This window comes from Marmota monax, unplaced genomic scaffold (assembly GCF_021218885.2).
Source record: "Marmota monax isolate L192 unplaced genomic scaffold, Marmota_monax_Labrador192_F-V1.1 WCK01_AAM20220418_F8-fsc00001, whole genome shotgun sequence".
NCBI classification, from domain to species: Eukaryota; Metazoa; Chordata; class Mammalia; order Rodentia; family Sciuridae; genus Marmota; species Marmota monax.
In genome coordinates, this window is record NW_026693777.1 from 17,100,511 (window position 1) to 17,115,771 (window position 15,261).

Sequence of the window (15,261 nt, forward strand, 5' to 3'; positions counted from 1 at the left end):
TCACTTTGCCAGTTGTTTTATTGATGTTCCTTTTTTTGGTACCAAGGATTGAACTTAGGGGCATTTAACCCCTGAGCCACATCCCCAGCCCTTTTTTATAGTTTATTTTGAGACAGTGTCTCACTGAGTTGCTTTGGGCCTCGCTAAGTTGCTGAGGCTGGCTTCGAACTCTGGATCCTCCTGCCTCAGCTGCCCAAGCCGCTGGGATTACAGGTGTGTGCCACCGTGCCCAGCATTGACATTCTCTTATTTAGATTTCTCACCAAAACTGTAAGGGATGGAGGTGTGTTGTTTCTATTTCACTGAGGCACAGAGAGATTGAGCCACTAGTAAGTGGCAAACTTAGAACCCAGTTAGTTGTCTCTGCTGACCAAGCCCAAGCGCTCAACTGCCTGTGCCCTAGGCTTCCTCATCACTTATGACCCGGAATTGTTCACATGTATCCCTAGAGCTGATCTTGGCAAAGGAACTGCAAACTCCTGCTCAGCTCAGCTCACAGAGCATTAAGGAATCACCTCGATGGGCAGGTGCTATGCTATACCCTGTGGCAAATGAATCCCTATCCTCAAGGAGCTAAGAAATGAATGAGGAGAGAGAACATAGAAATCAATAATCTAAAAAATAACTAATGTCTATCAAGCTCCATATGGGTGTTAATTCACTCACTCCTTACAAGAGTTAGGTGAGGAATCTAGAGCGCAGAGAAATTAAGTAATATGCCCCAGATCACACAGCTGGTAAACGCTAGGAAACTTGTAAAGGATGTAGGGCAACATTGTAAAACAGCAGGGTACACTGCGGTAATACAGAGCACCAGGAGGATCACTGTGACATTGTCAAGCACCAAAATATGTGGCATCAGAGTCTGTTTGTATCAGGGTACAGGAAGAGTGCCCAGCAGGGGGACTGAATGGTTTAGGGGCCCAGCCAGGGGAGTTCTCTGAGAGGCTTTCATAGCTGAGCAGGGTTCTGATGAGTAAATATAAATATCTTAGGAATTTGGGAGGAAGTAGAGTGGGGAGAGAGAGTCCAGACAGAAAAGAAGGGAATAAGCAGAAACTAGTGTGATCCAGGTCATCAAAACATGTCTGGTATTATAGGCAGATAAGTCCAAAAGGGGTGGCCAGTGTGCGGGGGTGGGGCAGCTAAGGAGGGAGCTAAGGTCAGAGACTCAGAGCAGAGTGGGACTTCTTGCCGACAGGGAAGCTGGCAGTGGGTTTTAAGCAAGTACTGTGAGGTTAAATTGTAGTGTTAGACATGGGTGGGGTGGGGTGGGGTGGGGTCTTGAGGAGACCATGGCCACATAAAGGGACAACTTAGAGTTAACAGGAGATAAAAACTAGCAGGGCTTGTTGAACAATTAGACCAGGGCAGGTGATGTGAATCTGGGGAGACACACAGGATTCTAGTTTGGTTGACAGGATGAACATAGAAGCTATCTAGCGTAAACTGGGGAACCAGGAGGGGTTTTATTTTATTATTTTTTAATTGTTTTGTAGTTGTAAATGGACATAATGCCTTTATCTTATGTATTTATTTTCATGTGGTGCTGAGGATCGAACCCAGTCCCTCACATATGCTAAGCAAGCGCTCTGCCACTGAGCTACAGCCCCAGCCCCCAGAAGGGATTTTCTTAAGTTCGGTCCTCCTTTCTCCCACCCTTGTGCTCTGAATTCAATAAGGTCTCAACCAGAGCTTTATGGTTAACATTGGGTTCCTGCGAGATCCACCTGGAGCCGAGGAACATGCAAGCACCTTCCCAGTTGGGAGGGTCCTGTTAGAAAGGTCAGTCCACTGGATGAGCTCCTTGTGGTTTCGAGATGCAAATGCCCAATTTGGGAGTAGGATCTGGGAGGGACTTTGTATAACAAGAGTGAGAGAAATTTGATGTTGGGGCAAAAATTGAAGGGCAATGGGGTAGAGGAATAATGGGGGGAGGTGCAGAGGAGGATCCCGAGAAGAAGCAAGAGTCCTACAGGGTCAAGAGAGGGTGGTGGACACAGTGGGCTTGAGAAACAAGGCATCTAAGACTCAGCATGAGGGTGTTTACACCTCTATAACATAATGTTCCTCTTCCTCCTTGGTGCCAAACCTGCCCTTCAGCTCAACCTGCTAGACCCATGACCACCTGGTACAAGAGGCTGGGGTTCATGTGTGGCAGTGGGAAAGGGTAGAGGAGACTGAGGAATGAACTGAGTCCCCCCTCTGCTAGTGCAACAGAGACACCTACACCAGCCAGCTAGCAATTTACATTCAGGGAGTCTGGGTTTAGAGCCTCCAGGTGGGAGCAGGAACATGGGTACAGGATGTAGACTCCCTGTGGCATTTGATCTTGGGGCCAAGGTTACCTCACTTTCAGGAGGGCAAGAGCCTGTGGAGTTAGGTGTGGGTTACATTTCCCAGGAAGGCAGAACATCCAGTCTGGCCGCACAGACTTTCAGAATATGCCCAGCCCTTACTCCCCTCAATCTGAGTTCCTCAGACCCTAAGAGTGGGTTTGGGGGTTGAAGCTGGGAAAGGACAGCTTATCAAGTGTTCTTACAGAAGTGGCAGAGCCCCCAGTGTTTGTCCCTTCTTGTCCAAGGGCCTGTATGCTCAGGGGATGCTCATCCTGACCAAGGCTGCTTGGCTAGCATTGCATCTGAGACAGCAGGTTGGTTGGCAGGGGGAGCATGTTGGCTCCTGGAGAGATCAAATTCAAAGAGGTTCAAACAATTTTTTATCAGAACTCTTCAAACAATATAGCAAAGGCATGTTCAATGCACCAAACACACACCACTGTGGAGGCGCTGATAGTGCCCTACCACCTGGTTTCCACTCTCTGGGGTAGACTCAAAGCACCTCTAGAATCATCTGTGGAACACAGTTTAAGAAAACACAATTTGAGCTGGGCGTGGTGGTGCACGCCTGTGATCCTAGCAGCTCTGGAAGCTGAGGCAGGAGGATTATGAGTTCAAAGTCAGCCTCAGCAACTTAGTGAGGACCTAAGCAACTCAGTGAGACCCTGTCTCTAAATAAAGTATTTAAAAGGGCTGGGGATGTGGCTCAGTGTTAAGCACCCCTGGGTTCAATATCCAGTACCAAAATAAAACAAAACAAACAAACAAAAAAACCCCACCTCACCCTCACTTTGTAGATGAGACACGGGCAGCCAGTTAGGAGGTGTACCACAGCCTGGGACACACAGCTAGTCAGTGGCAGAGCAGGGACTGGAACTCAGAGCTCCAGCCTTTCAGCCTAGCTTCCAGTTCCACCATACCCACAGCTGCTCTCAGAAAAACTACTTTCTATGTTCAAGTCCCGGATGTAGGAAGCTGAAGTGCCTTCAAGCTTGGGGTCTGTCCCACCCCCTACCTGCCCTGCCCCCCCAGCTGAGACTCATTTTCAAACAGGACATCAACAGCCACTAAGGGAAGGAGTGGGAAAGAAGTGAGGTTTGTTTGCACAATTAACTCACTTGACTCCAGTAGACCTGTCTCTCTGGGCAAATCTGACCCCATTGAAGCCTGAATTAACAGGTGTGTCATTTCATTTTATGGCTGTGTGGTCCAGAGACTTTGCCCATCTCCTTGATGATGGGTAGAGGGATCTGGAGAGACTTGACAAGGCACATTCCCCCTGCCTCTGTGCTCCAATTTTCCTTCCTATAAGTGGGTATGGGGAATAGCAATCCTGGGATAAGGAGAAGGTAATGTTTTCCCAGAGAGTGAAAAACACTATGAAATCTTTAGAATAAAGTAAGTCGCTCACTACTTATTTTCTTGGGGAAGACACTGTCCTCCAAATCCCTCTCCTTCACCAATGCTGAAAGAGATTCCCTGCTCTGTCACCTCCCCCCTATCCTTCCCACCCACACATATTTGCAGGAATCCCGACCTTCCAGCTGCCTCCTGGCCAAGCCTCCGCCCCCTCATGCTGCCACTCTGAAAGAAGTTTGGAGAATACAGGTTGATTATTAAGAGGGAGTGGGTGTGGCAGATTCTTGAGCCATGTCTGCAGATTGCGGATCTGCAACACGTAGGTGCTGTTTCTGTGGAACTCTGGGTACCTGATGGGCACCATGAGTCTTCGCTCCCTGGGGCAGAGATCTACCATTCTGCCCAATAGGGAATTGCTACCGGGCTGGTTCCCAAAGGCCACCTTACAGCAGGGTGGAAGAGGGCACTGTCACAGGAAAGAATTGGCTGGGCCCTCTTCATCAGGGGCTCTGGTCTTAGGAGGCATTCATTTGGGAGAGAGACTAGAGTGTTGGATGAAGTATTGAATCTGAGAAGCCTCTGGCTATTTGAGCTGACCCTGGCTGAGGCTGGGACTCCCTAATCTGTTCCCCTTGTCTCAGAGCTTCCCACATCTGGGCACCTGCATCACCACTGCTCACAGCTTAAGATGAGGACAGAGTTATTGAATCACCCTCTAAATACCTCCCCAGATTCCCTTCCCTCTGCGCACTAATGCTTTTGATTCCCTTCCCCTTCTGTTGCCTATGGGAGAATAGAATGTGGATTGGACTGAGCTCAGGGTGTCCTCCCACCCCAGGAAGGAAGGGCTGCTTGGGTAGTGGGGGCTGGAGGCATGCTTCCTAAGGCAGGCCCCAGGGGAAGAGGGTTTATAGAACCCAGCCAGCCCCAGGCAGTTCTATCCTGCCCACTCATTATTTATGCAGTACTGACAGAGCCTTCCCAAGCCCTCTCTCCTTAGCTGCCCCGCCAGGGCATCGACCGCTCTGCAGTGGCAGGCCAGAGCTGCCTTGTTCCCAAGCTTCCCCTGGCTGCTAATTAGCTGAGGTCCAGAGACTCCACCTCACAAATGGCAAACTGGGGCGCAGGGGGCCCTGCTGGGAAGCAAGAGGGGGTTAAGTGGATCATCAGGCCTCCCCCACTCCCCAGACCCACCCAGGCTAGCTGTTGCGACTCAAGGCTAAATCTGTGGTGTGTGTGTGTGTGTGTGTGTGTGTGTGTGTGTATATATATATATAAGAGAGAGAGAGAGAGAGAGAGAGAGTTCCAGAGCATGAAACAGAGGTCATGGACAGAGGCCTAGTGTGGGCAGGTTTCCTGAGCCCCGAGGAGTGGGAGTCTTTTCCCAGTGGCAGCTCCAGAGGAAGGAAGTGAAAATCTTCTCTAAGGGGGTTAGAGGGCTAGACTTGGAGCTGTATTTGTGGGTCACATGCATTGTTCTGATTTAGACTGGATGTTTTTTACGGTGGCTGTGGGGTTCACTGATGAGATTCTCTGTGTACCCCAAACATATCACTGTGGTTAAATTGGGGAGTCTACCCTGAATGCTTCTCAGCCCCCAAATCAACTGTGGGTCCAGGTCCCTACTGTAACTATAGTGGTAAGGGGGCCCAGGGGACATGAGCTGGGGGTCCCAGACACCTAGCATTTACTGGATGCAATCAGGTGAAAATACCTGGCAAGAAAAGTCTTGGCTGGCAAGACTCAGAGGCAATACCTGGGCCAGCAGCCAGACCCAGTGGAGAGGAGTGTCTGCTGCCTGGAGCAGCTGAGGCAGAAGAGGGGAGGGGACATTCTGCTAATGGCACTTGCATCTCAAGAAGACTTCCCACCCCCACTCAAGAGCCCAAGCAGAGACAAGCTGCTCCCCACCCTCAGCGGCTACAGCTCAAGCAGTTCAACCCTGGAAGCCCCCTCATACAATCTTCGTGCTGCTGCAAACCTCCATTAAGAGCACCAGAGGTAAGAATTTTGGAGGAACTCAAGGAGTGCGTATTACATTAAATCTCAGAAATCTGTCAAAAGTAATAAAAATACATAAAACCGGGTATGGAAAATGTGAAATGCTGTCCACAGCTTCATTTGTTCTGCAGTTTTATAGGAATATTAAATTATTCATCAGAATTGAACATCAGAATATGATCTGTGATCCTAAGAACATCTGAGGCCCCTCTGCTCAGGATAGACTCTTGGTATAGGATGGGGAAAGGGTATATAAATGCACCCCTAGTTTCCTGGAAGGGTCACAACCTCCAGGGAGGGGCTGTGACAGGGTCTAAAGTTCTCTAGGCCATACAAGTAGCAAATCTCAGAACCAAAGTTGGCTTGAGGATAAAAACTGTGCAGAAGATGGCCCATGGCACCTGAGGCCAGTTTTGGGAGCTTCCTGCAAGCCCAGAGCTATAAGATTCCCCTTGTCCCAATACCAAAACCTCCCAGGCCATTTGTTAGTGGAAAGTGGCTATTGACTTCTGGGGAGTACTCTCTGAGGGAGGATGAGGAAGCTGGTGCTGAAGGAAGCTGGGGCTGCTGTGGATTTCTCCATCCACCACCACTTCCAAAGGATCAGTCCTTTGAGCAGAACCAATGTATCCCCCCCCCCCCATCCAGGTGGGGATGGCACAGACTTTTCCAGGCCCTGCTCTCTCTCTCCTGGCCTAAGTCAGAACCTGGCTCAATAGTGTTCCACCTCTAGCCAGCAACTCTAGACCTGGGTGTGGAAAACGAGTTTGCCAGTAAAGATCCGGAAAGGTGTCTTGTGGCTGAAGATGGGGCTTCTCTTTGGAGGCAGAGTCTGGCACAACTTGACCTGCTACAGCCCTGATCTCAGCCCACACCCAGGTTCCCCACTAGGGACTCAGTTTATTTCACAGAGAATCCACTACCTCCCCCAGGCGGGTGGTCCCACTCCAGCTCTAGCAGCTAAGATCCACATCTTTCATGCGGAGCCGGTGCAGAGTAAAAAGGAGCAAGATCAAGGTCACAGAGGAAGGCAGAGGCGGGACAGTGACTGGAAGTGATGGGAGGTGTCCTGAGACCGGGAGCTCCCTTCCCCGGTGGTGGTGGTGGTGGGGCTCTGGGGACGCACTCACCTCCGGGACCACTTGGCTGACGGCCTCCCGAAGGGCCGCTTCCACAGCACCCCGTAGAGCTGCACTTTGGTACTGATGTCCAGCGCGTCGGAGTCGGCCTGCTCTAGGGACGGCGAGGGGGACACGGAGTTGGACTTGGACGTGAACATCCTGCCTCAGTCGGGCTGACCCCGGCCGGGCCCACGCTCTCCCCGGGGGCCGACAGGGACCGGGTGAACGGTGGGAGGCAATGGGGGTGGCGTTCGCAGACGACTCGGGGCACCGTCGGGGCGCGTCCCACCAAGCGGAGATGCCGAGCAGGCCCGGGCTGGAGCTGCTGCATTAAAGCGCGCGGGGCACCGAGCTCGGTGATGAGGGCCGCGGGGCTGGCAGCCGGCGGCTGGGACTAGGCTCTGGATTGCCGCGGGCCTGGCGGGAACTCCGCGGGGAGGGCAGCTCAGACGCGCGTCCGCAGCATCTCCCCCTCCCTCGGTGACAGCCCTAATTCTGGTGTCCTCGATTGGCTGAGAGTGGCAGGTGAGCCAGCTGGAGGCCGACCCCGAGCGCCAATCAGGGCGGGCGCCGGCTGGAGGGCCCTGCTCCCGGCGTCCGGAAGGTCCCGGCGGGTTGTGCGGCCGAGGATTTGGCTACAGAACCTCCCCACCCCCACCCCGGGCGCCCAGCATTCCTCCAGTTCCCTCTGGCGTGCAGCACCTGCATCGAATCACGGGACGAGTCGCTTTGGGATGGGCGGGAGTCACTCTGTAGAGACCTACTCCCCAGTGGGCGGAGGAGAGGAAGGATCTCGGGCGTGGAGTCAAAGAACTGGGTTTGAGATTACAACTCAGACTTTGGATAGTACTGTAAACTGCAGGAGCCTTGATTTTTTTCACCTGTATAGCGGTACCTTTTGGGGCAGACCGGTGACCAGGTAAGACTTCGATAAGTGCCTAGGTGCTCGCCCCAAGAGGAGGCTCCATCAAGATTTGGTCTCTGCCCGGCCTCTCTTGTGGATTTCGCTTTGCACCGCCGCGGTCGCCTCTCTCAGATCGGATTTCTTTTCCTGGAACTTGGTTGCCTGTGTCGGCATTTGGCACTCAATGCTAATCTCAAACTGTCAGTGCAGTTTGTGATTTATCTGCGCGCCTGGCCAATACTCCCTAGGGATGCGTGTTCCATTCATTTCGGCTTTCCTTGGGGTAGGTATTTAGTGACTGTCTCACTTTCTGGCCAGGCAGACAATTGCCCAGTCCCTGGGGAACGCCTTCCTCCCAGCGGGTGGAAAGGCTGGGTTAGCACTGCGACTGACTCTTCAAATGCACGGAGTTTGCGCAGTTAGACGTAGCTCCTAGACCGCACAGTCTACCTTCCCCAGGCTGAGGAGCTGGCCACAAGTCACCATTCACTTGTGCCCTTGTTTCCCTACTCAAGGTCTCTGATTCCTCATATGTGAGATAAAGATTGTAACAGAAACTTGGAAATGGGTAGCCTGATGGCCAAATTAATATACAGATAGACAGACATATTAACTTGCCCCAAGTTTAAAAAAAATGAGGTATACTTAATATATTGTAAAATGAACAGATCTTAACTACTCATTTGGTGAATGTATACACCAAATAATGTATACACTACATACATCATGTAACCACCAACCAAAGCAAGACACAGAACATTTCCCTCATGCTAGAAAATTCCCTCTTGCCCCTTTGTAGTCAATTCCTCAGCACCATCACTACAATCACTTATTACTCTTATCATCATTTTCACATCATCTTAACATTTTTGACCTGAATGCCTAAGGGGTACTCTCCAGAGACCTGCCTGGCTTCTCCCTGTATTTGAGTTTGTGACCCATTTAATACCTGGAAATGTTCCCACATTAGAAGTCTTACTTTTCTAAGATGGCTACTAAAGGCTTTGCCTTAGGCCTGGTGCAGTGGTGCATGCCTGTAATCCCAGCAACTAGGGAGGCTGAGGCAAGAGGATCACAAGTCTGTGGCCAGCCTCAGCATCTTAGTGAGGCCCTAAGGAATTTAGCAAGAACCTATCTCCAAATAGAAAATAAAAGAATGTAACTCAGTAGTAAATTGTCCCTGGGTTCAAGTCCCAATATCAACAAACAATCAAAACTTGCCTGTGTGTGTAGTTCACTGGTCAGGGCAGAGACAGGACTTTGAATTATAGATGATACATGCAAGGAAGAAGCATGCAGAGACCTGTGACTTGTTTTGGGTGTCCAATGTGGCTGTAGTGGCGGTCATGGGGAGGTGAGTTCCTGGTAGCACACAACAGTTGCATGAGAGTTCTGTGGCATTAAGCTTCCTTCTCACACACTGTACAGCAGGGTTTTGAGTATTGTTTTGGAAGCTTTGCCTGTCTTTTTGGCCCTTCTTATATTCTTTTAGTAAATTCATCCCTTCTCAAGTTTTGATCACTAGTGGTGAGTTTGTGAGCCATCATTAGGAGATAAAGTCAGGATACCAGGAGTCATTTTGAGACATCCTTCAAGGAGATGAGTTGTGTGAGCCCAGATGGTCCTAGGAAGGGCTTAGTTTCTTCAATGGAAGAAATGGACCCCAGGTTTTTTCAATAGCAGAGAGAAATCTATCTTTGCCCATTCCTTTGCAAATAAGATCTGGACATGATGTAACTAACAGTGGCAAAGACTGTGTGGAAATACCACTGGGAGACAAATAACATGAGTTTGATCAATCACTAGATACTTGAGTGACTTCTGTCCCCCTCAACTAACAGCCCAAGTCATGCCAGGTCAGCTGTGGAAGGAGCTGTTTCTGCTTTTGCTGTGTCCTCTGCCCAGAAGTGCCGAATGCTTGGCCAAGAATCTGGGGAGAACAAAACAAGTCAGAGGCAAGTTCAGGGCCCCAGGTCAAGTGGGTCAGGGATGCCCAATCTTACCAGTGAGACCAGTCCAGAAATGCAGGTTCCCTTAAAGTGCTCCCCTCCTCTGCTGAGGTGCAGAGTTGATATTCTCTGTGGGCTGTTTATGATTTACCTATTTCATCTAATTTTGACAATAGGCCAGGAGGTACACATTATTTTTAATTTCCCAGATGAGAATCAAGTTTTTAAAAGTTGTCTACTTGAGGTCACACAGCTGATCATTTCCTAGAATGTGATAGGCTCACAAATCCATGTGGAATGAGGAAAACTGGCAGAATCAAACACCTTGATTTGATTTGAATCCCAAGCCCAGACCCTACCCGCAGCAGTATAGGGCCATGTGAATTAAAGTTTGGACTGGAAAAATTCTAGATCCCTTTCAGTCTTTTTTTTCTTTTCCAGTACTTTTTCAATTGTCAACTCACCTAAGAATCAATGTTCCTGTAGAGCCAAAAAGACAATTCTTCTTGCACTATAAGATTCTAGCCCTGAAGCTAAGGGACTCCCGACAGTGAGTGTACACTTGCATAATGTGACTACTGTCTGGGGTTCAGCTCTCTGATCTTATACTTTATTTATTAAAAAAAATTTTGTAGTTGTAGATGGCAAAATGCCTTTATTTTATTTGAATATGGTGCTAAGGATCAAACCCAGTGCCTCACACATGCTAGGCAAGCACTCTGCCACTGAGCTACAACCTCAGCCCTGATCTTATACTTTAGCTACAGTGAGCCAGATACAGGCTCACTCAAGCCAGGAATGGGCAGCAGAACATTCCCCGACAGGAATGTTGATAGGGTCTTCCTGGAATCACATCCTGACTGGGTTACCAAAGTTCCCAGAACCCTGGACGAACAAAAATGTCTCTTCCATAGCACCACTTCCACTGCTCCCGGCCCCCTCGGTCCTTGACCCCACCCTCAGGTATGCAGGCTATGGTTTTTCTACTTGTTTCCAGGCTGGTGCCAAGTGAAGGACCCAGGAATGCTGCTACTCTGGCTTCTCTAAGGTGTCCCAGCACCATTGTCAATTTGATGACTGAGCTGGGCCCAAGCTTTCCTATAGGACCAAGTAGCAGAAGTGGGAGATCTGGGCACCAGGCTGGGCCCTGGAGCAGCATCAGGTGTCCTTTACGGAACCTCTTTCTTCCTTCTGAGGTAGGTGGGCTCTTAGGGAGAGAGGAAAAGAGACTTTTAGTAGATGGCAACAAGATGACCAGTCATGCTTGTCCTTCTAGTTAGGTGAACATAGCATATGTTTGGAATGGATCAACTAGAATAAAAACATAATTAATTTAAGTGTCACCAGATTTGAAGACTTATACAGTGTGCCTACAACTGATATATGGCTAGACATCTTAACCTAAGAGGAACATTCTGAACCTCAATTATCAAATCAATGTCACACAACTTGATTTTCAGAGAAGCTTGCTGAGAACCTGCACATTTCTTCCCAGAAAAATCACATATATAGTCAATTGAGGGCACCTCACTCATCTCTCTTCTCTGAGAGGACATGTGCTTATTGGGTACATACACCTTTGCTGTCCTTAAATAAATCTTCACTTGTGCCTTACTTCTGATGCATCCTAGAACTTCAAATGGCAAAAATCCAGAATGAGCCTGGGCCAGGATGAGGTACCATTCTTTTCTTTGGAGGGAACTCCCTGCACCCCTGTCTGGTGACATTAGGACCCCAATTTCCTCACTCGGACTCCCATTCTAGAGTCCATGATAAAGTCATGGTACTGATTTCAGCTGTAACTACACCCTTCTCTTGGTGCTGTGGATCTTTGCTGATTCTTCTGGTCTAGCCATGTCTGTCCTCCTGGTTTGGAGTTTTTCTGTGTGTTTGCTTCTCTTCATAGTCAAGGAGACTGTGAACTCCTTGAGGATGGGGTGGGGGGCGGTGGAACATGTAGTACCTCACTGAACTGATTCTCTTTGCTTGGTCTCTGGCCAGGGGTTGCAGTTTCCTGTTCTACTTTGCTTACCAAATGAATTCTGACCTCTCAGACTCTGACTTCCCTATAGAATAGAATCTATGGGGTGCCTGAGAAAGGATGTGAAAGCAATCTTGTGTGTGTTGCTGGGGATCAAACCCATAGCCTTGTGCGTGGCAGGCAAGTGCTCTGCCAGAGGAACATCCCAGCCTCTGAAAGCAATTTTTTGATGGCAGACTCTACTTTTGGCATTAAGTCAGGTTGGACACCAGGCTGTAACAATAGCCTTGTGCACTAAGGATGATCACTGTAGCTCTCTGGCCTGTTTCTTTCACCCCACGTCTTCCTCAGCTCCCAGCTTCATGCTCAGCTTTCACCTGGACTCTGCAGTAGCCTTTCCAAATGACTGTCCCTACCCTCAAAGAATCCAGGCTTACGTATCTCTCATAGGATCTTTTCCATGCTCAAAGTGACCATGTGTCTGTTTTGAGCTCTCTGCTGGAGCTCCCTTGCCACGACTGCAGTTCCTGACTCCCTTTGGCTGGAAGTCCCTTCCTGGTCAGCGCCCCCTTCTCATCTGTTCTCCTCAACACTCCCACCAGCCACACTGTTTCTGACATTCTGAGAGGCTGGCAAGCTCTTTTGTACCCTTTTCACTTGTCCTTTCCTTGGTCTTGAGTGCTTTTCTTCTTCCCCAAATTCTACTTCAAGACTCAGCTTAAATTATCGCTTGTGATTCCTTTTCTGATCACTCCCTCCTCTCCTGGCAAGGATTAAAACACCTTTTTGTTGAATCCTATTCCTACTTTGATTGGACTTTGTAAGATCAGGATTGGTCCTAGGCTCCTTTGCCTGTGCAAGTCCTGGCTGCTCCCAGGAGAACCTGAGAGGGAGGTGAGGGACAGGGAGCCACACACAGGGGCACAGCCAATAGGCCAAAGTGCTAAGGAGGTTGGGTTGGGGAGGGGCTTGGATGGGCATTTGAGGACCAGCAGCACTGTCTCTGGGTGAGCAGGACCCAGCAGGCCCCCACAGGAAGTCTCACCTCCTCATGGGGAAGCACACTTGAAGCCACACTGGCAATCCCTCTTCAAGATTTCTGACTCCTTTGCACTAGAATGCAAATTCTGTTCTCACCAGCAGGGGTCATGTCTCGCTAGGCCTCTGCTCTCTCACTGCCCAGTAATTGCTCACACCCAAGGTTGCCAATGCAGACTGTTTCTGGGGGTGGCCCGAATGTCTTGCTGCCCTGCCACCCACTTACAGCACTAGCATGGGCTCTTGGCACCCAAGGGCATTGCCAGGGGCAACACACTGCTCAGAAAACATGGAAGTGCTCCCTCTCAAGGATGATGTGTGGATTAAAATGTACACATTAATTTTGATTCTATGAGCAAGTATAATATTTTATTTGGACTAAGGGGTGGATGTGTTGAGTCTGGCCAATAAACCTATAAGCTATTTATTGTTACAATCTCACACTCTCTCCCAGACTAGCTGAGGGAGAGCCAGAGTGTTGGTCTTTCATCTAAAACTGGAACACTAGTAACTCAGGGAACCAAATGCCAGAAGCTGGGCCCCAGTGTTAGCTCCATCTATACTGAATGTAAAGACCACAGGCACATTACTTTGAAACCCCCTTTGGGCTTCGTGTATCAAAAAGGAAGCCTTTGAACTCTCAGCATATTAATTTGGAACTTTTTACCCAGGGGCCAACAGGAAGTTCTTTTTTGGTTTTTCAAAGTTCTGAGCAAAGGCAAAGACAGAGACAGAGATGAGAATAAAATGGGTTCTCCTCTAGCTCCTGTCCTCTGCACCTAGCCCAGGGGAAGACCTGAAATCAGGAAGTCAGGGGCTACAGAGAGAGAAGGAAACACCAGGTGTGGGAGGGAGGCCTTGGTGAGACAGTAGTAGAAGCCTGTGCATGCAGAAGGTGGTGGGCGAGAACACTTCTGTTCCAGGTCATGATCCCTTAAGTAAACCAGGGAGCAGAGGCAAAGGAGTGTTGGAGGGGGAGAAGGAACAGACCAAAGGCAGAGCAGATGGCCTGCCAGGAGGAGTAGGTCCTCTACACAGAACTGTGACATAGGTGCCCAGCAGTGGAGAGGAATCTTTGGGCCCCGGCCAGTAAGTAGAGGAGATAAGCAGGGATAAGGAGAGGAAAAGTTAGTCACTGAAGTGCAAGGACCTGGAAACTACTGACTGTCACATTCACAAGTCACCTGCATGGTGACAGGAACTCAGGCCAACCAGAGAAGGGACACCAGTTGGAGTGAAAGCATGAAGTATAAAGACCCTAGCTAGGCCCATATATCTGTAGTTTTTTAAATTAGGACTTCTAAGGGACTAACGCTTCTCCATACCTGCCTCACACCTCCCCTTTCAGCCAGAATGACTTCTACGCAGAGCTCATGCTCTTGTGTTGCCAGCAGGCCTCTGCCCAGAACATTCTCCTGCCCAGGGGATCTTCCCCAACTCTCCCCGAGCTCACTCTGCTCTGCCTCCAGATTCAGCTCAGATACCACCGCTTTTTGGAGGCCTCCCAGAGCCCCATTCTGGGTTGCTGGCTTCATGTGTCCTCCTGGCCCCCGTGGTCTTGCTTTCTTGTGCCAACCTCACTACTGGTAATTGTGTTTTCCTGTTTGAAACCCTCGATGGAACACAAAACTATTCAAGGGTATGAACTGACTCTTGCTCCCTCGAAGTGCTTGGTTCATAGGATGCTGCCGCTGAATGAGGTGGTGAGTAAAGGAACAGTCAACCTGCTTCTGGTCCTGCCCTCTGTGGGACACAGGATCACTGTGTCCCTTGAAGAATCTGGTTATTGAGCTGGGCCCCCAAGAGCATCCCAGGTACAGGCCAACAATCCAGTTTGTCTTCCTCAAATGGTCTCTCATCCCCCTTTCCCCTGGGCTCCCTCATCTGACAGCTCCTGAATTTGTCAGGACCCCTCCATAAGCATGGCAAACAGAGTGAGGCACACACTTTGACTCTCATTGCAAGCCCCAGATCATAAAACTGGGCAATGACTAGCACTGCAATGGGGATCAGTAGCCAAGCTGGGAACGGGACCTACATTTCCCCATCCCCGAGTCAGTCATACAGCACCTTCCTAAGGTTAGTACTGTATTAGTAACGTGAACCCTGATAATATCCTTCTGATTCCCTTTTTCATTGCTAACTCCCCAAATGTGAGGCAAAACTGGAGCAACACGTAAGGTCACAGCTGGTTCTCTCAGGGATCACGCCTCCAGTTCCTGATGATGGTGGGGTGTTGTAAATGAAAAGAAAAGCACCCCACTATCCAGCAAGACCAATTCATTGAACAAGTACATGAGAATCTACCTGCCTGGACCTTGATTTCTAGTAGGCAAAAGGGACAAAGTAAAGACATGTATCATAGAGCACATTAGAAGAAGATTGATTTGCCAGGCATTGTGGTGCATACCTGTAATCCCTGCAACTCAGGAGTCTGAGGAGGGAGGACCACAAGTTCAAAGTCAGCCTCAGCAACTTTGCAAGGCCCTAAGCAACTTAGTAAGACCCTGTCTCAAAATAAAAAAGGCTGGGGGTGTGTGTGGCTCAGTGGTTAAGCACCCCTGGGTTC

At 49.6% G+C, this 15,261-nt stretch overlaps 1 protein-coding gene across 1 annotated transcript in view; it reads right to left on the minus strand.

The window, feature by feature from the left end:
- Plekhd1 (pleckstrin homology and coiled-coil domain containing D1) overlaps positions 1-7,450 on the minus strand; it is a 37,054-nt gene extending 29,604 nt beyond the window's left edge. The window contains exon 1 of the mRNA XM_046460995.2: positions 6,830-7,450. Coding sequence (XP_046316951.1) covers positions 6,830-6,978 — 149 coding nt within the window. The 5' untranslated portion in view covers positions 6,979-7,450. The remainder of the gene's footprint in view (positions 1-6,829) is intronic.
- Between the last annotated feature and the right edge of the window lie 7,811 nt (positions 7,451-15,261).